Source organism: Andrena cerasifolii, chromosome 15, assembly GCF_050908995.1.
Source record: "Andrena cerasifolii isolate SP2316 chromosome 15, iyAndCera1_principal, whole genome shotgun sequence".
In the NCBI taxonomy this organism is placed as follows: Eukaryota; Metazoa; Arthropoda; class Insecta; order Hymenoptera; family Andrenidae; genus Andrena; species Andrena cerasifolii.
Genome location: NC_135132.1, coordinates 4,904,808 through 4,927,879, shown reverse-complemented (window position 1 = coordinate 4,927,879; position 23,072 = coordinate 4,904,808). Strand labels below are relative to the sequence as shown.

The following is a 23,072-nucleotide window of genomic DNA, read 5'->3' as shown; positions in this document are numbered from 1 at the left end:
ACTTTATACGAACGTCCACCGTTGCTTCAATGCTCACGGAAAAGTCGCTAAACCCCCGTCACGTGTATCTCAATCTCCCTAGCCAAGACGTCGAATCCCTCGCGAAATCTCGGTAAACGATTAAACCGACAGAGGCAATTTTTAACCGTTCCGACGTTAACGCACTTACCGTGGCGGCTTCATTCACCGCTCAGTGCCATTTAAAGCCAGCTATTTTAACTACCCAAGGGGGCAACGGTGGGGAGGAGTGGGGTAAGTGACGTCGGCGTAAAAGCGCGAAAGCTTCTCAGCGTTTCCCGAAGTGCCTGAAAAAGATTGCTTCGTGCCAGTTTCTCCGACCAACCCTGCCACCCCCACCCATACTGCCTCGCCGCTCCTCCCGATGTTTCTCGTTCTCCCCCAGAACGTGAAACGGTTGCAATAATGCTGGCTGGCCTCGTTTGCGTGTCGCTCGGCGTCGTCTATAGACCGAGAAACCGGAAACGAGGTGTCCGCGGTTATCTTTTTGGAGCGCGTCTCTCAACAAGGACAGTGGTGGGGTTGGGTATAGGGGGGGATGCACAGAGGCCGCTTGTAACGCGCTCAAACGCCGATAGGATTGTGGCCGCGCGGAATTTCCGCGAAAAACCCCGGTCGACCCGTTTCCAGTCGCGAAATTCCCTACCCCAAGGTAACTACGGACTTCTCGTTCGGGTCTACTGAGAAGCTGTGGTTAATGGCCCGCGACTGTTCGAAGCGGGAAGAGACATTTGTAAGTTGGAAAAGTTCGTAGGGAAATGCGATAGAATTCGAGGACGATTTACGGGGGTGGGTTGAAGTTTCGCGCCATAAATCAGGAATGGAGTCTTGTCGCGTTGCTTCTGAGATCAATCTTTGATCCTCGGGGAGCTGAGGCTGCCTTGGAATTGGACAATGGAGAAATCTCACTAATTACGATTTTCATCATGCTCCTTTGCGATGATAGGAGCTCCTGATATGGTGATATCGCGAGAGCCTTTGTTAGCACTTGTTAGGCTAGGTTAGGTGACAGGCTTTTGGGCCCAGAAGAGGTGTCACTTGGGTTATGTTGAGCCTGGACTAGGTATAAAAATTGGATATATACTAGTTTTTAGTAAAGTGCCAGGTTTTATTTTGATTCCTAATCAGTTAGGTGGCAAATTAAGTCTAAATTAGGTCCAACTATCAGTGAGGAGTTCAGGGTGCATCAAATCACCCCGTCCATGTAACATAAACCTCTTGTATTATTCGAAACCACCAGTTTTTGAAATTTTAATTATTATAACTTACTGTCCTCCATGCAACAGGTGAATAATCAGCATGGAATCTTGTAGTTGAAAGTTTAAAGAAGAGGTTAGGGTGAAACGGAAACGGTGCTAAGACTGATGATTAGTTTTTTCTTCTTATCAGCGTTTCTAAGGATAGAAGTGATACAATATTGCATTTGGTTAATTTCTTAAAAACTACTGAAGTTATTTTAGTTTATTAGAAGTTCCAAAAATTTAAATTTTCATTTGACTATAAGTTTCAGTAGTTATAATAGTTAGTTTAAATAATTAATAATTACTCATCGTTAAATTTTTCCACGTGCTATTTAAATAAATTTAAAGTAGCAAACAACACATCATCGACTCAAACCTACCGATGGGAGAAAATCGTGAGAAACTGAATCCTAGGAGGCAAGGCGTACGTCTCACGCCCACCTCGATATCTCGTCCAGAAGAATAGTGGCGATCAGAACGAAAGGGCCCAAAGGGACAAGCCGCCAGCCCTATTTCATCGGCCGCCGACGAGAGTTTGGCTTCTCGAGCTTCTGATGACTCGTGAAACTCCTCGAGACGACCATAAGCCGATATATTTATTGCGAGATACTTCTGAGTCGCGTCCACCCTCGGACCAGAGGGGGAGAGTCGATTTACTAAATAAGGCCGGAAGTGGATTGCCTGTGACATCACCGTCAAACTTCTACCTTTGAAGTAGGATTTCAAAGGATTTTTTCTCTTCCCCTGGCCGCCAATTGACTCGACTTCGCTCAATGATAAGAGCTTGGAACCGAAAGCAGAAAATTGTAGTCTCACCAACCAGTCGAGGTGGTTTAATTAAACAAATCGACATTGGGCCCTGTAATTAACGCCGTCTGACGAGTTGTCGTGAAGATGAGGAATCATTCACGGAGAACTCGAAACTTGTGGTCGACTGGATTTCGCGCAGCGTGGGTCCACGCTGTTTCTGGGACTCTCCCAACTTACAGCATCGTGAATTACAAGTGGAGAGGTAGGTATTCAACACCAACATTATAAAGATACATGCTTTTGCAGCTGATATGTAAAATATCTCATTAGTATGTTAGCGTCACCAAATTCGAGGGTGAGGTCGAGGGCGGATGGCCCCATGCTGTTTTACCTTCAAGGATTTTATGGCAGGGACTTAACCTGCGTGTGGTCCTGATAGAGGGTACGGGAGACTAAACAGTCCTGGCGACAGGCGAGGGCTGATGACCACGTTGGGTCTCCTAGCTATCAGGTGTCGAAGGATTGATTGTTTAGAGTGAGATAGAGAATATGGGAATGGCGAGCGGCCCGACGCCGTATTGCTGAAGAAAAGGAACTCTGTTCTTGGAGGATGTAGCCAGGGAGTGGAGAAGGCTATGCCTTTTGATAAGAGGACTGTGACGAACCACAGGGCACTTACCCCAGAACTGCCCTGGAGCGAGCGCCTTACAACCCTTTTTATAGTCGTTTCTAACAAGTAAGATTCAGAGATCATTTCCAGTACAGCAATCCCTCTCCATATGAGCGACTATGGGGTCCATTGCCGGGTCTATAGAGAAGGAACGCTGTACCCGGAACAGGGTTGCTAATTCACTACACATGGAGAAGACACGACTTCACATAGACATACCCTAATCGACTTGTCCAGGCCATGCGATGAGTTGGCATGACGTCACAGCGTCACCAACACAAATATACCATTATTGCTGTAGGTGTTCTCCTTCTCCTATGCCAGGCCGGTCCAACTTTTGCTCTTGCCTGTGAAGAGCAACCGCGGGTGGTTGCTAGCGAAGGCAAGAGCGACGGTTATGCATCACCATGGGGACCTTTCGCTCTTGAGGAGCGTGAGGGGCCTGGCTCGGTGCCTTCAAGAGCAAAGAGCAACTCGCGGTTGCTCGTGCGGGCAAATCCCTAGACAGGCCTGTCCTATGTGGTGTCTAAGCCAGCATTAAATCCCTACATATGGCAACCCTGGTCCTGAATCCCCTAGGATGGACTAGCGACTAGGAGTAGGTACTTCTAAACTGTCTTCCACAATCCACACTGCGAGCCAATATTTTTATAAATCAACCAAACATATATGTCCTCAAAGAACTACCCACACTGTGCCATTCTTCATAATGGGGACATTTATCTCCTTACAGTTATTTAAAACAATAATTATTTTCAAGCTTCGTGGGAAGAATGGTCCCGAAGGAACCGATGTCCAAAAGATCCTCGCACCTCCTTCTATCAGGAATTAGCTCTGGGATAGCAATCTCTGCCCAGATAAGGCTGCCGCAGCAGCAAAGAGTTACGCACTTCCGGCACATCGCATTCGGAAGTTGGAATCCACCCAGAATCCCCAGCACCATCGCCCGCGGTCGATCGAGACCGATAATGCGGAATCTAGGGGTTTCGGCGGGAGGTTGGCACCGATCGAACCTCGAACACGTAACCGCCGTGTTATCTATTAGCTCTCCGTGTGATAAACGACTCGCTTCCTTCCACGCGAACTTTGCACGTAAATCGCCTGGAAAAGGATAAGCCGCCGCGCCCGGCTACGACTGCGACCCCTTCCTTTCTTTCCGCGTCTAGGGAATTTCTCCGCGAGGGCGATAGGCCGCTGGACAAATTGGGGTTAGTGGGGGAACAGCGTTGATCCACTGCCGCAGGAGTAAATCATCCCGCGGAATGAGAAATAATATTACACCGGGTGATAAATCTGTTATTTTGCGGAATGCAATGTTTAGAGCAGCGGCTTTCAAACTCTGGGACCCGAGCCAATGGGCGATACTATTATTATTGTTAATGGCTTGGAATCCAACGTATACAGTCAGGCGCAAAAATCTGCGCACACACCATTCTCATCTGAAGACATAAATCAAAATTATTCGGATTATTATATTTTTTGTGACTTTTCAAACTTATAGGGTGTTTTGTACAGTTTTTGATTGGCGATAGATAAAAACGTGAGAGGAATCGAGATGAGTCGAAGTTGGAACATTGTTTTGTGAAAAAGAATGTAAATCTATGGAATGGATTAACATAACCTATAACACAAGATGGAAGCAGCAGCGATGTAACTGAAAGAGTCACGTATACCATATTTGGCTTCATAATTTGTTAATATTAATTGAGTTTAATCCATACATACACGTATAAAATAACATTTCTTAGGAGAGGGGAAAAATTGATATTCGTATTAATTAGGTTATGCGAGGGAGAGAGGTTAGTAACTTTCTCCATTTGGCTACAGTCGCCATTTTGAAGTGCAAATCCCCTCCTCCCCCATTTTGAGGCACCAAAAGGTACTACGGTTATTGGATTTTCAAGATTAAAAAAAACCTTTCGGTTTTAATTTTAACTCCAAGTGTTTAAATTTTGAAATCAGTACAGACATTTTTTGTAAAATGTGGAATAAATGACAATCTGGTAAAATAAGATCATGACGGTCTTAGTGTATCGCATATTGAATACAATTTTTACCCCTTTGGAAGGAGTTTGGGATAATAATTGTTATTCTGGTGCAGCGCGGAAAATAAAATGCGTCTCGAGGGGTAATGGATGTTTTATTAAACAAAAACGAGCAGGGGTTGGGATGTTTGAAAATTCCTGTGGGCATAGCGTGCGCCATTGAATGTAATGATGGGCCGTGATGAAAAATGTATGCGCGCTTGGGCATGCTCGCTTCGAATCGAATAAAGTCTACAGAATGTGGCTTAATTAATGCAGAATTTGCTGCTTTCTGTACGATATGAAAGAGCAGAATGGTATTTTTTTTCGGTTGCTTTATGGGTCGAGATCAATAGGAATTGTAATTCATTTTTAAAAGTTCGCTTAACTTAACGATTCGCTCGAATTCACCACTCCCCATTCTAAAGTACAGCCCTTTCTTCCACGTTGATTAACTAAAATAATATTCCACCGCGAGAGAAATATCAGCGTATATTAATTATTTTTATATATGGCTGAAAATTCTAAGCCACTGAAGATCTGATCTAATACTCCCAAAGCCCCAAAAACGTTCCATTTGTAGCAACCTGCTCCTAAATTCACAACCTATTTAGATAATTAATATTAATTAATACCACAGTAATTACTATGAACAACGTTAGGATCTTATTCAAATTTTTCCGATACTTAACCTGCTTCAAAAAACTCTAGACTAAACCAGAAAACACAGTAAAAAACAATCCATACTCAAAATACCATAAGAGTGTCCTGAAAATTCTTTTTGTCAGAGATTCATGAATATATCATGGATCGCTGTCGATTTTACGATAGATAAAACCGATCGCTGTGGATGAAAAGCGATCACTATGAGAAACATTCAACTGCCAATGACTTATGCATGTTTCGGGCTGGCGTTACTCTACAGTTGAGTTTTATGGAACCAGCGCGTAGCCACAAGAAGTGGACTTTATGAGAAGAACAAGGTTGACTGTTTTACGGGGTTCTCCTCAGAGCCATGATCATTTTACGATGGTGGACAGAGATTCTCCAGGGTACAAGTGATACATTGTGTCAATTCTACTTTGCACTCAAGGAGATAATCATACTTCTACGTTTTCTTAATTACTAAAAATTCTAAGAGCCCAAAATTTTATTTTTGAATGCCTAGAAATTATTTTCGCACCCTTATAACACTAACCTGAATCAAAATAAATGAAAACTACAAACTCACTCCCAGTAGGGCTGGGACAATTCGAATAATTTAATATTCGAATATTTTACAAGTATTCGAATGCTACGAATAAACTTCGAATACTATTCGAATACTGATGTAAAATTCACAATACTGATGTATTCGAATAGTATGGTGTGAAGTGGGTCAAAATTAGCTTATAAGATTTCACCCTGACAAATGAACCTAAAGAACTTGACTTATAATTCACACCATACTATTCGAATACTTAAATATTCGAATAGGATTTGAATGCTTAAATATATTCGAATAGGATTCGAATACTTAAATATATTCGAATAGGATTCGAATACTTAAATATATTCGAATAGGATTCGAATACTTAAATATATTCGAATAGGATTCGAATACTTAAATATATTCGAATAGGATTCGAATACTTAAATATATTCGAATAGGATTCGAATACTTGGATATTCGAATTATATTCGCCAACTAATTGAGCAACTGAAGTATTCGAATATTCGATTACCGAAAAATTCGACAAATAGTCCCAGCCCTAACTCCCAGTGGCATCCAAAGTTACATAAATTTATAATATTATTTAAATTTCCCCTTAATTACTAAAAATTCTAAGAACCCAAACTTTCATTTTTAAATACCTACAAATTATTGTCGCACCCTTACAACCCTAAACTGATTCAGAATAAATGGAAACTACAAGCTCACCCCTAGTGGCATCCAAAATTACATAAATTTATAATATTATTTAAGCTTCCCCTTAATTACTAAAAATTCTATGAACCAAAAAATTTACTCTCGAGAAGCTACAAATTACTTTCACACCCTTACAACACTAAACTGATCGAGAATGAATGAAAACTACAAGCTTGTCCCCTTTTCACACGTCACTTCATTTAACGACGATCAAAGCACGATTAATTATATTCTTCCCCCGGTGATACGTCACGATGATTAATTTCCTGGCACCACTTGCACCCTGCTGAACGACACGAACTTCCCAAGGCGTTTATTTCTCCTTGGGCGAGGTGAAAAATGCCGATGTGTCTGGCCTAACCGAAACTTCGCCCTGTCCCCTGGTCGGAAGAAAAGGTGAAAAGCTTCTTTGGACGTCGAACTCGCGAAAGTGCACGCTCATTTCCGTGTTCACTGAATACCCTCGACCCCTCGATACAGTATCACTGCATTTTTCACGGCAGGGCCAACGGGAGTTCCCTCCAAAGGGAATAAAAGGGGACAGAGTTGCCTAAAATGAGGTGGAACACCTTGGACCCATCCTTTCGGGGAATATCGAGCTTCTTGGGGAATTCTGAATGTGGGTTCTTTTCAAGAAGCAAAAGTGCGATTAAAATACTGCATTTTCTACTGGCAACGAGTTATCTAAATTTCTATGAAATTGCTTTCGGTTTAAGGAACAGTGAAACGAAATTCAGTGTAAGTTCAATGGAATTTTGAAGAAATATTTTACAGAAAAATTATTTCACTGATTTTGCATTTTATAACATTAATGCCTAATAAGGAAATCAAAGTAATATTCGAATATTTTTGAAGATTTTTATAATATTTAGCACAAAATTACTATAGAAAAGTATTTATTATTATTATTATGAAATGTCCTTATTACACCATTAAAATTGCAAATTAATAAATATAACTACTGGTGTTGAATTTGTTATTAAATCGCTCAATTAGAAAAGTAATCGTCAGCTTCGTATACGTACATAAAAAACTAACCAAAGTGTTCCAAAGCACCACCAATCAGGTGTTAAGGGTACTAAGCAGCAGGGATCGAAAAAGTTCTGGAACTTTTTCAATAGGTTCCATTTAAAACATGGACTGCGGAACTTTTTTAAAAATGTTCTCACATTATAAGTTCCCAGGAGAATCGATAAAATAAAAGTTCTTGAAAATAAAGGTTCTAGTTGGAATGGAACTTATAAAATATAAAAATAAAAAAATTCTGTAACATTAACAGATATTTTGTTCAACAATATTAAAAAAGTTCTCAATCGTTGTAACAAATACCCACCAATGGGCAAGAAGCTACTTCACGGAGGAATAAGGGAATGAATATGAAACAATCTGGACATTTCGTTTGCACATTCTCTAGCGATATCTCTTCATTCTCCAGCCCTTTAGCCACCTTGCCAATAATTGACCCTTACGACTCGAGGGATCGTGCCTCGATCAAGTAGAACTGTACGGGATTCCCACATTCGGAATCCCCGGAGCACTCCCCCCCGCGCCCGCAGCCATTTTCGTCTAGCGACGGAGGTTCAGCACGACGAATGGAATTTCCGTGCCACGAATCGCGCTCGGAATCTATTTTCGCGGCGGAGTGACGTATTCGCGGCTCAGCATCGCGCGAGTGAAAGTAATCTATCATACCACCTATAACGCGATATCCCGGCACGAGAAACGGAAGATATGTACTCCTCTTGGCACGATCCCTTAGATCTGCAAATTTCCGCTGTACTTCGTGAGAGCACGTGCGCTCGTTGAAATACGCGAGATTTAATCGTGGACCAAGATTCCGAGGGCAAAAATTAATAAAATATGTGGAACAACATTTTCTGTAGAAGGCTTTGTTTTCGAGAAAAATTAGCTTCAAGTTTGCCGAGCGATTATCTGATTTCACTATAGAGATCCTGTGACGACACGTGCGTTTGATAATGAACGTGAAATTTAATTATGCATTATGATGGCACGTGAAAAAATGAATCGAATATGTGGAACAACATTTTTTGGCAGAAGACTTGTTTTCTGAAGAAATGAAGCTACAAATTTGTCGACAGTGCGGCTGCTATATTCTAGAAGGTCCACTTAGAGATTTCGTAATAACAGGTGGATTCGACAAAGAATATGGAATTCAACCACAGATTATAATTCTACACGCAGAAATAGATGGAAAATGTGGAATGAAATTTTTTCGTACAAGGTTTCCTGTCTGAGGAAATTAAGTTTCAGGTTTTTGATGCTCTCCGGATGCGCGCGCATCTGCGCTGTTTCTGCGAATGATCGTACTGATTTATTTTCATCCTGTTTTCAGTCAACAATGTAACAAAATCACTTCTCAACGTGCCAAACAGCAGCTCCAAACATATATTATACTGAAATGTAATAATAGTTCCTATGGAAGGCCGCAGAAGTTTCTCATTAGCAATGCAACGCTTTCAAACTCGTTTTTCTCAAAAATAGGTACCCCTCTATCAGAGAAGAAAATTTTATTTCATGTTTCAGGAAGACCTTCATCTACCTGCTTTAATTGGGAATACAAAAATTTGGGTAATACTCATGACAATAGTACAGTAATCCAAAATTATACCATACTAGCGTCCTCGCCTCGGCTTCGCCGGAAATATTAGCGTGACTGACTCAGACTCTGTAATCTGCAGTCTATAAACTCGAGAGCCCTCGGCCACTTATTCCCGCCGCGGTGCTATTTCGCAGCGAGAAGCGCTCCGCCCGGTCGCCGCCTGGCGGTCGCCTCGCGATCTACTATTACTTAAAACTCAGTATTTAAAAGAAATAAAAACGTTAGAACCTTCCTCTCGCCAAGCGAACAAAGTGACGCAACACACTTGTGCGTTCAGTTCATATTTACTGAGAAACCTTATTTCAAAGTATGCAACTTCAATTTTATATAATAGTATAGATAGTTGACCATTACATTTAGGGGGGTATTCGGATTTAGACGGCGCAATTTTTCAGCCGGTTTCATGATTTTTTTCTAGGCGACGAAAAAAGATACAATATTGGTGCTTTGAAAGTTGCTCTGAAATTTGTAAATATTTTAAATCATCCTTCATGCTTAGCCAAAAATCTTTCCCCGTCACCTAGAAAAAAAATACATAAAATCTGCTGAAAAATCGGCCGTCTGAAACTGAATACCCTCTTAGTTTTTGAAACTTAGAAGAATTTTTTAAGCAAAATTCCAACAGCTTCGACAACAGAGCAAAGCGGTACACCTCGAATAGGAAAATACACCGCGGGCCGTTCCAAAATTTCAATCTTCGCGTCATTTCGCTTGAATATCTTTCGCGGCAGACCGCGATCAGCTTCGCGGAAATTACTGCGGGTTTTCCATCGAGCGAACGTGGGAGGAAAATTTCGATGGGCTTTCTTGCGCGGCGAGAAAATTCCAGAGGGGGCGTCTCTTTGCCCGCACGCTTTGATGTTCTCCCGGTGCGGTCGCGAGCACGAGAGCCTCCCCCGGCCGTGAAAGCCCAGGGAGAAGAAGAAAGGCGGCCCGGACGAAGAAAGAAGCTCGCGGAAAAGCGTTCGCGCCCTCCCTCCAGCGGAGGAAAGTAAATCGCCCCGAAACGAGGGGAATTTTCGTGTCGCGTGTCGTTCCGCGGGGCGGAATGGGACGCGTGCCGCTCGTTTGTTCCCGATAAATATCGCGCACGCGATAAGGCCGTCGGATCGACGTAGAATACTCTGTTGGCAGGGAGCAGAGAATATTTACGGAAATGGTTAAATAATTCGAATTATTGCGTTTCGAATTACTCACTGGGAGAATATATATTTTTATAATGACTTGAAGAGTCCTTGTAGAAAACACTGTAAGTGACAAAATTCAAATTTTTCAGAATAGACTTGCCTGACTTTTAATTGTGTATGGAATTTTATTTGTTTCGATTGCTAAATATACTTGGAGGCTTTCCAAAATTTTGTAATTTTTTGAAATTTTTTTCTAGAGAGGGTATGAAGCAAATAATTTTGAACCTTTTTAGGGCTTTATAGCTAACCCTTCGTTGACACACCATTTTTTTCGATCAACTTTGATACACCTGGGTGGCTCACACCCAGAACAATTTTTGACCGACTGCCATTCTTATTTCAAGCATCCAATCGTTATGAAAAAAATTATGGGTTAGTTTTAAGGTCTGTAGAATCTATTCCAATAGTTTATTTATTGAAATTTTATCGCAGTTTTTGTAGAAAAAAATCTAGATTACCACATGTCGAAAAAAACGGAGAAATTTTTTAAAAAATTGTAACTTTTACAAATTCCAATATTAGAAGCTAAAAATCTGCAGAGTTATTGCTCAGATATAATTTTTTTTAGAGAAAAAATAGTCCGTAAGTCATCTTTGGAAAAAAGATATTTATGTCGCATATAGAAGTTACGTAGCGTCAAAATCTGCTTGTGGGTAGCTCACACCCAGAGTGTCAACGAAGGGGGTTAACATTTGAAGATATAAAATAAAAATTTATGTTGAAAATATGTGGCATAGATGTCGCTTCTAAATGGTGGGGGTTCTAGCGCCTTCAATTTTTGTCTAAAATAAAGAAACCAAAAATATTCTTATTACTTATGAAATTATATCGTCGATGGAGCTCAAGGAATTCGCCCTACGTACTATATATGGGAAATTTGGTTGCATTAATCGTATCTGTATTCATGCCAATACATGTGCAATTTTGTTGACTTCTTTTGTGACAAACCGGGTGAATTTAAAAATCTATTATTAGCTCTGCACTCTCGTTAACAACGTGTTCTATTTCCATACTATCATCTTAACCGTCCCTTACCATGTGTATATTTCGTATTTTGCTAAAAATTATTAAGCGTGAATGAATGATAATAATAATAATACTATTTACAGACGGAACTGCGATATTTAGATCAACTGGGCGCGTCAGGTGGCTCCCCCCCACTCTGACTAGCGCCAGACACGCCCCCACGTTACGTCACGTCGTATGGTGGGGGCATCCGCCTCAGTCGCCAAACATTCTTCCCGACTATATCCTTAAAATAATTTAAAAATTCCTTCGAAAAGGCGTGAGTGTGTTTCTGTATAAAAAAGCAAATTGAAATTGTTCAATAATGTTTTTCTATACAAACCTTCGCTTTCGAGTAAATTGAATTTAAAAAATGCGCGAGGCACGATAGCAAGCCACCCCTACCCAGCTATTTTTTTAACTGGATTTTTTCGCTTAGCGAGGCTTCGAATCAATAAATTTTTTCCGCATTTCCCGATAATTTTTTTCATGAAGAATTTCGTACATCTATTTTTGAAGACATTTCAAGTTAATTAAATACAAACATTTCTTCAATCGCAGACTACGTTTCCTCATAAAAAAAGAAGTTAACCGTGATTGGACATAAGCAAATAGGAGTTTCATTGTCAGCGCGAGGCACATGTTTCCAAATTCGATTTGCTCGAAAACGAAGGCTCGCACAAAAAAATGGTATTTCGCATTTTTCGATCGTTTTTTTTAGGGAATTTCACCCAGCTATTTTTGAAAATAGTTTTCCAAGGAATATCTCGAAAAAATCCCTCGATTTTTTAGTGAAACGCATTCCTCTGCCGATTTCACTTACGATATCCAGCACAAAGACAACAAATTCCACGAAGCGAATGTTAATGAACCCCCTGAAATTCCATCTAACGTGTATAATATCTCGAGCACCGCTTTTATTACGCCGTAAAGAAGGCTCGTTTCTGTATCGCGACCAGGACGGGTCGGAAACACGAACAGAAAAAAAAAATATATATGCCGATAATGAGGCGGAAAAAGGGAGAGAAAATACGAACAAGTGGTAATGGTTGACTTCTACCAGGGTCGACCGTGTCAGGCACATGTTTGACTTTAACGATAGCCAGAGGCTTACTCGTTGATAAGACCTGTCCTCGTTTATTCGCAAAATAAAGATAAGCCACGAGCGAGGGTTCAATGCCGCCCAGTTTGCGCAACATTCCCATTAAAAGAAAGAAGAAAACAAGGACAAGGGAGGGAGGAAAAACGACCAGCACACGCCAGGCGAATTCGCCAGCAAAATTTGGATTTCGTTAACCAAAAAATGGACACGACATACAAAGAAAGAGGAAGAGTTTATATAGTTTAAATATTTTGGAAATGATTCAAAAACACCAAAGAGTAAATTTTCACTAAATTTTTCATGATAGGATTTTAAAAATTTGAAAAAATTTGAAAAATTTGAAAAAATTTGCAAAATTTGAAAAAATTTGCAAAATTTGAAAAAATTTGCAAAATTTGAAAAAAATTGAAAAAATTTGAAAAAATTTGAAAAAATTTGAAAAAATTTGAAAATATTTGAAAAATTTGAAAAATTTGAAAAATTTGAAAAATTTGAAAAATTTGAAAAATTTTAAAAATTTGAAATATTTGAAAAAATTTTAAAAATTTTAAAAAATGCTGTGACGACAAGTAGGAGTTAAGAAATTTGAAAAAAAAAATGGAGATGAAAATATTTTTGAGTTTAGAAATTTTCACTGCGAAACGTGTGATTCTCTGCGTCGGGATAAATGAATGAAAGTGAAATTGCGGGATCAAACTGTCGAGATCGGGGATTTGTTTTTCACCGGAAAATTCCCTTTTTTCCCACGGATTCCTTTGTGCCGGCGAGGAAGAAAGCGTTTCACACGACGTACGACCCTCGTTCTGGAAATTGTTTACAGGCCTTTGAAGAGGTGCAAATTGAAAGCGAAATAGGGCTGGATTTTCGGTGCATCCCCGTGGATCCATTTTTCCTCTCCTCTGAGACGCTTTAAGGCCGCCTCAGAGCTTCTTCTGCTATTTTTCCGCAATTTCAACGGCGACTGAAAGTATCGAGTCAATGTTTAAGTAAGAAAAATTGTTGCTTATTCCGTCCATCCGATTTCTTTGGTATAGATGACACTTAGCAAGAATAGTTTTGTGTTGTTTATGGCACGTTTCCAACGAGTAAGAGAAGGAGCAACTCCTCTTTCATTTTGCGAAAAAATACAAGATTATTTAAATTAATTTTCACTAGTTCTTCGAGAACACTAGAAAAGATTACATTAATTTATTTACCGAAGACTGATAACACCTATTAAAATGAACATCTTTTTGCGTTATTTGTTGCTAAAAGAAATCCCATTTTTTTAGGGAACAGTGAGTATTAAAATTATTTTCAATTTTATTTTTCCGCATAGTTAATTTAAAGCTTAGTTGAACATATTCCATTATTTAAAAAAAAAGTAATTCTGGAGATCACTGAGAAATTAAAAATTGTATAATTTATTTTTAGACGAATTTTTATCAAAATCGTCCACAGAAATAAAAATTAACTTGTTGAAAAATTACATATAAATTATAGTAAACTATTCTTCGTAAATGAAATTAATTACATTTTTCCCGCGTCCAATCCCCACCCACCCACTCCCAAAAAGGTCTGAAGGAATTTCGTAACAAATGAGGCACAGACTGTCGAATTTTAAAAGATTGATTCAGTCCCAGAAGCACAGAAAAATCATCCCAGTGGCACGAAGCGATTTTTCTCGTGTGTTACACACCCCTTGGTGGCCAGCCTGATGATATACAAATACGTTCGTCTCCAACTCTCTTGGGTTGTGGCTCATTCTATAGCAAGGGTAGGCGAAACTGGGTTTAAGGGGGCGTAACAGGCGAGTCAGGGCTGATTTTCCTTGTTAAAACGGTGCAAAGGATATTGTCAACCGCAAACGGAATATTTGCAACTCCTCTGGAACGAAAATTGCTTAAAATATAACGGCGGCTCTTATCCGAGGATTTAAAGTAGACCTGTTTCGCTTCTTTTTTTTCTGAGGAGCAAACTTGTTTCAATGGAAGTAATGCGAATGTGGTGTTCTAGATAATAATAATTGCAGGTGGGTGCATTGGGGTGTGGGATGATTTAATGAGAATAAGAGGGGTAAGTAAATCTTGTAGCGAATGGAAGGACTGTATTGATAAACTGAAATCAAAGTGGGAGAAAGAACGTATATAATACGTTTAGAATTCAACTGCTTTTTCCTGAAGTTATTGCAATGCTTCGTGAAGAAACTTGCATCAGTGGAAAACTTAGTTTTCTATTCTTCTTACCACAATCAGTATTACAGTACAATACTATGTAGTAGTGTATTAAAGAATTGCGTGCTATGAATTCTGTAACTATTGCAGAACAACGTAAACAAAATTTTCCACACAAGAATATTAAAAAATTATTTCATAGCATATACACTGGGGTGGCGCTTATTTACTCTTGGTGAAATTGTTTTTCAAGATTTTCTTCGGGGCACCCTCCAGAATAGTTCGAAATAATTAGGGTGTCCCTGGGCCCTTAAACATTTAAATAATTATTTAAACGCTCACAAAGTCGATTTTATATAATTATCCTCCAAATTATTGATTACATAAAAAAATATGTGAAACAGAAGTTGTAGATCCAGACAAGGAGCATCTTGTTCGTCCTATTACTTTTTCTCGTGCGACAAGTGGTTTTCGAGAAAAGTGCGAAAAAACTAAGAAAAAAAAAACTTTTTTTCCTGAAATTTTGAAAGTTTAAATGCTTCTAGAATACCTTTTATTTATGAACAAAAAATTGGAATTTTTATTCCATTTTTAGGCCCCGAAGAAGATTCAAAAGTCGAAAATAAGAGCCACCCTAATATTCACTTTAAATATCACAATCGAATATCTGGAACAGTGTCAACACACATAAAAACAGTAGGATTTCCAACTCCTCATCGACACTAATCTCCTTTGCCCCAAAATCTAACTCCAAAACCTGTCCGCCTCAAGAATTTGTCAAGGAACAATTTTTCAAAATCAACTGAATAATCCCCAGAACTCCAGAGTAGTCACCCCCAAACGCAACCTATCCATCAAACCCAACGTGCCTCCTCAGCGCATGCAAGTCAGCGTGTCAAACGCGAAAGAAAATTTCGCAGCGCGTAAAAAGGGGACTAGGCTTGTGGAGGGTATTCCCCAGACAGCTATGCGTGCAGCTGCCAATTATAACGACCCAGTCGAGCCGCGGTATCTCGATTCTCGACTCTCAAAGGACCCGTGGAGCAGCGATACCTAGTCAGGCCGGTGAATCTTGACCACCCGCGTTGGAAGTCGGTTAATCGAGCAAAAGAGCGGGACGTATTGGGATGTTAATTAAGGAGGATATTCTTGGGGCGTCGGCTAGGCCTACCATCTCCCGTCGTTTGTCCGAGATGACAAGGGACGAGGGTATGTTTGCGCGCAAGAATGGCGCCGTCAACAGCGGTATTGGAGCCACGTGGAGCGGACGAACCGAGTCGTACACGCTGGAAGTGAAACGGGGAGGTACATTGCTTTATGGCTTACCATCGTCAGGGACGCACCCGTCCCTCGAGCGTACTGGAATTCCGGGACACTCACCTGGAAACAGAGAAGAAAGGGGTTAGAATGTTTTGTGCTGAAGATTGTGGCTGGTGTGTGGAAAAGGGGAGGGCGAGGTAGGGTTGCGACTATTCGACTACTTCGCGAATGCTCTGAAGTTACAAATATTTCAGTACTGGATTATTATATTGGAATAAGGGCTGTGTTTGAAGAATATATTTGATTAAGGGCTGTATTTAAATATTACATACGAATAAGGGCTGTATTCGAATTTTACATTTGAATAAGGGCTGATTTCGAGAATATATTTTTTACACAAAATTTTTTTTCCAATTTCCTTTAAAATTTTATTTATATTTTTTTGCAAAGCAGTCACAATCATCTGGATTAGCTAGGCATAATGAGCTGGGACACATTTCGTGACCGCAGAGTTTACTGTTCGAAAGTTTTTAGGCGATAGACAAACACACAAATACTTTCAGCTTAATATATTAAGATATTCGAATAGTACCTACATTCGAATATATCAGTATTTGAAAACATCAGTATTCAAACACATCAGTAGTCGAACACATCAGTGTTCGAATATATCAGAGTTCGAATATATCAGTGTTTTAATATATCAGTGTTCTAATATATCAGTGTTCTAATATATCAGTGTTCGAATATATCACTGTTCGAATATATCAGAGTTGGAATATATCAGTGTTCTAATGTGTCAATGTTCGAATATATCAGTGTTCGAAAATATCAGTGTTCGAATATATCAGAGTTGGAATATATCAAAGTTGGAATATATCAGAGTTCGAATATATCAGTGTTCTAATACGTCAGTGTTCTAATATGTCAGTGTTCGAATATATCAGAGTTCGAATATATCAGTGTTCGAATATATCAGTGTTCGAATATATCAGTGTTCGAATATATCAGAGTTCGAATATATCAGTGTTCGAATATATCCGCATTCGAATATATCAGTGTTCGAATATATCCGCATTCGAATACTGCAACCGAATACCTATATCAGTATTTGAATACTGCATTCGAATAAACATTCAAGTACAGAAATTTTTCTTTCCTCAGAAAATTGTAGGTATATTCAGAACTGAGTAACACATGTGAATTAATAATTAGATAAATGCTATTTCGGTCAGCGAACTAAGATGGCTGTTTCATCCCTTAAAGTGTTCATTAGCAGGAATACACCGAAAAGAATTTGTAATATGTTTTAATACTTTGTAAATCTGAATTTACTGAATACTTTGGAATTATGAATTTCTTATTATTGCACTGTACCTTTTACGTCGTGGAAAAAGCCATAGGTACTACTATTATTATTATAATTATTAGACAATATGCCGGCTTGAATGAAAACCAACTTCGCTCTGGGAATGCTGCATTGAAAGTACGCAACTATTCGAATGTAATATTGGAATATTCAAAGATTCGCATCATATTCGATAAGATTAAAAAATTCGATCGAATTTAATAATTCTAAAGTCATGATAATGTTATGCAACAGTAACATTACGCTGCATTGAATATTCGCTGCCTAATGCACGCCCGACCTGTTTCTCTTTATAATCACTGAACGTGAAATTCCTGCACACGTTTGTAAGTAGCAACAGTCGACGCATCGTCAGACGCCGGAAATTAATCCACGGCGACGCATTTACATCGACGGAACGCTTATTCTGGGAGTGAATGCCGCGCGTCGCGTCCGTCAATAAATGTTACAAAGGGACAGTCTCGGTCTATTTAAGCGTCTGCAGCAACAAAAGGCGGCGGGGAACAACGGCGAAAGCTTAGAAAACCTTTACAAACGCGATTCCTGCAGGATCGATAATAGATGCTTCATAATCTTGATGGAAGACGCGGAATATCGCCGACGAACTGAGATTGCTGTTACAAACTTGAACATTGGCAGAAAATTTTCAAATAGAAAGCCGAAGGCATGGGTACTCCTTTTTTTTCAGTTTAAGAAATATGCAACAAAAAGGTCAATAGCCTTTCAAATCGATTTCCATTTCTATAAATGCAAATTGCACGTCCTCAGCCTTCACAAGCCTATACAGGGTGTTAAAAAAGCAATGGGCACTGCTTTCAGGGGTGAATTCACACCTCTGGGTCGGTGGACATTTATAAAAGAGAACAACTTGCCGCAAAATTGTTTATAACATTGAAAATTAACGGAATATTTTTTTTATATCTACACATTCTGCTCGTTAAGAGGAGAATAAGTTTAAAAGGAACCATATGTCGCAAATGCACCGTCTTCTCAAAAACGTGAAAAATGGTTTCATGCAATACACAGATCACTTTAGCCATTCCAGAACTTCAATTTTTTTTTTTTTTAGAAAACTGCCTCGAATAAAAAAATACCTCCAATTCTCCTAAAAACTAATAAATATTTAGATAATTCAATAGAATTTAAATAAAAAATCATAAAAAATCGTAACATAACATAAGTTCGTAATTTTAATAAAATTGATGCCAATACGATTGAACTAAATACAGGTGCTTCTACAGGAGCTTTTAATAATCATCCACGAAATATGTATATAGGAATTTCTAATAAAAACCCCATACATATATACAGTGGCGTGCAAAAGTATTCGGCCACCCTTTAAAATCACATAAGTTTTTTAAAATTAAACCAAACGACTTGAGTTTTTTTAGAAGATAGAAGGATTAGTTTGCTAAGTGACGTGATTCGTCGTTTTGAAAAAAATACACTTGGTCGAAATAGCAAAAAAAAAAAAAATAGAAAACGGTTTTTTTGAATTTTCGTTACAGCCTCATAAATAAAAGTTTAAAGAACCTTTTCTATTTTTTTGCTAGAATCACGTCACTTAGAAAACTAATCCTCCTAGCTACTCAAAAAAAAACTCAAGTCGTTTGGATTAATTTTAAAAAAGTTATGCGTTTTTAAAGGGTGGCCGAATACTTTGTTCACGCCACTGTATATAATAATTCATATACAAATTTATCAACTTCATAATAAATATTATACAGAGCTATTAGCCATATAAATATATAAAATAAAAACTAATTAATGTAAAGAAAAAAGCAATGTATAAAATATAAAATAATTACCAGAAATTACACGTTTTACATCCAATCGTCGTTTCAAAATAATAATATAAAAAATTAATAATTTCCCATCCTCGGTTCGCACATCCATACTTGAGATCTCACTGTTCCTTGGTATAGCTATGTACATGTTGCCTAAAACTAATTGGCTCGTCTCTCTGCCTCCACCCCCACCCCCTAGAATCTTATTTCGAGCATTCATCATTCAGGGTATGTAATGAGTTCGTTATGTTATTTACATGGTTACTTCATGAGCTGACTTTTATGACAAACGTGAGCCCTGAGCCAGCCGAACGTGTCCCTCCCCCAAGAGCGGGGGACCCACCGCGTATAATTAGCGCGCCACGCGCATTAACAACTCGCGACGGAAAAGTCGACGTACTCGGCAAGTATTCTCGACGGTTTCCTTCGGGACAAATTCGTTCACGGGCCAGGAACGAATTAATTGGAAGGCAAACGCGTGTCCATAATGGCGTATCTGACATGGTATGCACGCGCAATCTCACGTCCCCAGGGCAAGACCTCCCTTTAGTCGTTTCAGAATGCCTTCCGGCAGCGCAAACAACGCTGCCAGTTTCAACATGGTTTGCGCTCGCTGCAACGTTTACATCGATAGAATTCGTGCTCTGTACACCCCGGCCCTACTCACCCTCCCCTTTCCCCCTTCTGTGCCGGTTTTTAGGGCTCGTGCTTTGCCCTTTCCTGCCGCCATTATTGCTAACGGCCCCGATTGGCTGGATAAACTTTATTCCTCGGTTCGACGCTTTGGCTGGGAGATAGTGAAGAGATTTGAAGGGAATAATGGCAACAAGCAACTGTGGGGTAGTGTTTCGGCTTGTAAGATGATATGTTTTTGGTTGAAGGAGGTTGAAAGACATCTGTTTGATATGGAAATTTTATTTAGTTGACGCATAGATTTTTCTTTTTTAATTAACCCTTGCGCGAAAATTGGGGCATTTTTACCCAAAATCGAGGCACAAATACTGTGTACTATTTGGACAGAGACTCCTTCATATATTTAAGTAACTAATAACCGTCAGTAACAATTAATATTTGTTTGGTTCTAGCAATTTAATAAGTTTTATTTTTGTATTTTCGTTTCTTGTAAACGTTGATTAAAAGTTTACAAATTTACTTATCCGCGTAACTTTGCAAATTCCAAATAAAGGTTAATTGTGAATTTTGTTCTGTTTTTGTTCTGTCCTTGATTTTATTTCTGTTATGCTGAGCAACTTGAAGAACACCAGAATCTTCGATTAATAAATATTCAAAAATCCACTCGAAACGTTCAACAATTTACCTATAGATTATTTTAAACTCTTAGAAATAACCCGAACCCTGTAAAGAATATATAAAAATCATTTCCTAAGAGGGGAATCCTAGTTTTTGGGTTAAACACTCGGTTCAAATTTCAAATAAATCGAATCGCTAGTTTCTTAAGAAAAAATCAAAATTCTGCTATATTTATCCCCCAAAATAGGGGAATAATTCCTCCCCTTAATAAATGCTATTTTTCTGCTCTTCAGGGGTTTCAAATTCCAGGCTAAAAGGTCCGCGATGAAAAATACCGATAATTCTCCGTTTAAAACTGATCCTAGGGGTATTACAAGGAAACCATACAGTCCTAGTAAAATTGTTAAAACATTATCCCCTGTCGCGGAACGACGTTAATAAGCAAGTTTTCCTGGAAAGCAGGTCGCGCGTGACAGCTCTTCGAAACGCACGCACAAATTGGACGTGGCGTGACAAGCTCAGTTTCCGTGGCTTCGCTTTCAAAGGGGTAGGATTTCCAGGGGGATACCGTTTAAATCGTATCGTAAATCTTCGAACGAGCCTTCTGGCCCCGGTTTCATCGAGGATTGACGTTAATTCCTTCTTCGCCCGCGTCGAGCAACCAATTAACAATTTTCTCATCGTCGAATAGGGGATAAAACCCGGAGGAAAACGTAAATGCACTATAAGTACATTTGAAACCAATTTGAGATCAAAATTATCATACCAAAGTTAATTCCGAACTGGGATACTTCAGACAGAAGCATTCTGACAAAATTAAATTCAGGGGAATAATTTTGGAATGCAGTGTTTCCCAACCTTTTTCGAATCGCGATCCCCTTTTATAATATTCAAAAAATCTGCGCCCCCCCCCCCCCATATAAACTAAGGTAAAGAAAACACATTGAAAATAGGTATTTTAGAATATAATCCCCCAGAAAACTCTTCGCCGCCCAAAGGTTGGGAACCACTGGTGCAATGTATTTAGTGTGTGCGAAAAAGTTTCCGGGCAATTTCTGGGAATTCTTTACGGTGTTGTAATCATCTGCTCATTTATTCGTCTAATAGATCAGAAAAATTTGTATACGATTCTGAGAAGTAGGGAAACAGCCTATATTGAAGTGTAAGTATCATGAGCAATAGCGAGGTTTCTACTGCGCATGCGCGGATGGATAAGTGGGTGGAGTCATCGCCCCTCCACTGCGCATATTCGAACCGAGGCGTCACTATTGGTTGACTGGAAGTCGAAGGTCTTCTACTTACAGACTCCCCTCTTTCGAACCCCTTCAACTTAACCCCCTAACGACACACTAAATTTTAGAAAACCGTTAAGAAATTACCCTTTTTATGTTTCTATGTTACTATATCAATTTTTCTAAACTGGGATGAAACACTGTTTTTTTTTTTTTTTTTTTTTTTTAAAAAAAAAGGTTTATTCTTTATTCTAGCGAACGTAATATTACGGAGGTGGGTATTAAGGGGTTAACTACTACAAATCTCACTATTGCTTGGCATACCTATACCGTTATTAATAGAATTATAATAGCACTTTTATTTTCGTGATGCTTTTGCTTTGTTTATTTCTGCTTACACCTTTTATGTCGCAGTGTTTTATAATATATGGACAGTAATTTTTAATAAGTTGCTATATTCCGGATTCGAATTCACAGCGCAATTTTTCACAAGTGATAAATTTTGCATCTCATATTTACATAAAAATTTACAGTTTTGAACTGAAGATTTTCTAAGATCTAAAGCTTGAAAAAATATTAAAGAGTTCCTTACAAGTACTGAATTCTTTGCAATACTAAATACCAAGAAAGCTGTGCAACTTTTACACGTTAATATGAAAGTACGGTAATTTCAAAATCATATTAGTATAATTAACACTTGTTTAATCCCATAACCAAATATTAAATATGTGTATGATGTCTGATATTCAGTGTTTGTTGTCAATCTGAAAGTTAATTAAAAATAAAAATTCCCCCCAGCCGTTGTTAAACACCATGGTATCAGTTTTTTCCATTCCTTTCTTTTTCTGTTGCCACGAAAAAAAAATCTAAATTGAACCGCGTTCCATTCATTTTTGCCGGCCGTTCAAGCGAAAAAATCAATACGCCGTTGTATGCCCTGTGTTTGCAACATACTTTATTTAAACTGCAAGGTGTACATTAAACGAGAGTGCGTGTATGCTACAATTTTTTTATCTATTCTCCTCCTTTTATTCTATAAGTGGAACGCGAATGTTAAATTTATTGGAAGTCCTATTGAGACTTTCGACGAAACAAAGATTAAAAATTACAGTCTGAAGATTCCACAACACTAAAATTGGAGAGTCACAAAACCACTCATAATTACAAATAACAGTAATATTCCCAGAAATATGAAGAGTAACGCTGCTTCATCAGCAAGCTAAGATTATCGCTCCATGTGCAAGAAAACGTGTTACTATTATTAATATCATAATTATTTATTTATTTTTAGAAAAAGGTAGAACAAAACAATCATGCAAAAAAACCTTCCCATAATTATACCTACTACTTTCGTGCATTTCGACGATTCAGGATTCCCCATTTTGAATTTTAAAACGCTAAAAAATAAATAAACCTTTTCTACCACTTTTCACGCAATAAGCACTTTTCAATTTGAACGTCAACTCTGGAAAGTCGCAGATGAAGATGAGAGTG

The 23,072-nt window shown here is 38.8% G+C and overlaps 1 protein-coding gene across 11 annotated transcripts in view; it reads right to left on the bottom strand.

Annotated features, from left to right (window-relative positions):
- Heph (polypyrimidine tract-binding protein 1 heph) overlaps positions 1 to 23,072 on the bottom strand; it is a 793,543-nt gene that overhangs the window by 249,114 nt on the left and 521,357 nt on the right. For 7 of the 11 annotated variants that reach the window (XM_076827760.1, XM_076827759.1, XM_076827762.1 and 4 more), the window contains one exon: positions 16,006 to 16,059. The exons of the other annotated variants lie outside the window; for them this stretch is intronic. In XM_076827760.1, the coding sequence (XP_076683875.1) occupies positions 16,006 to 16,059 (54 nt within the window). The remainder of the gene's footprint in view (positions 1 to 16,005; positions 16,060 to 23,072) is intronic. 11 annotated transcript variants of the gene reach the window in all.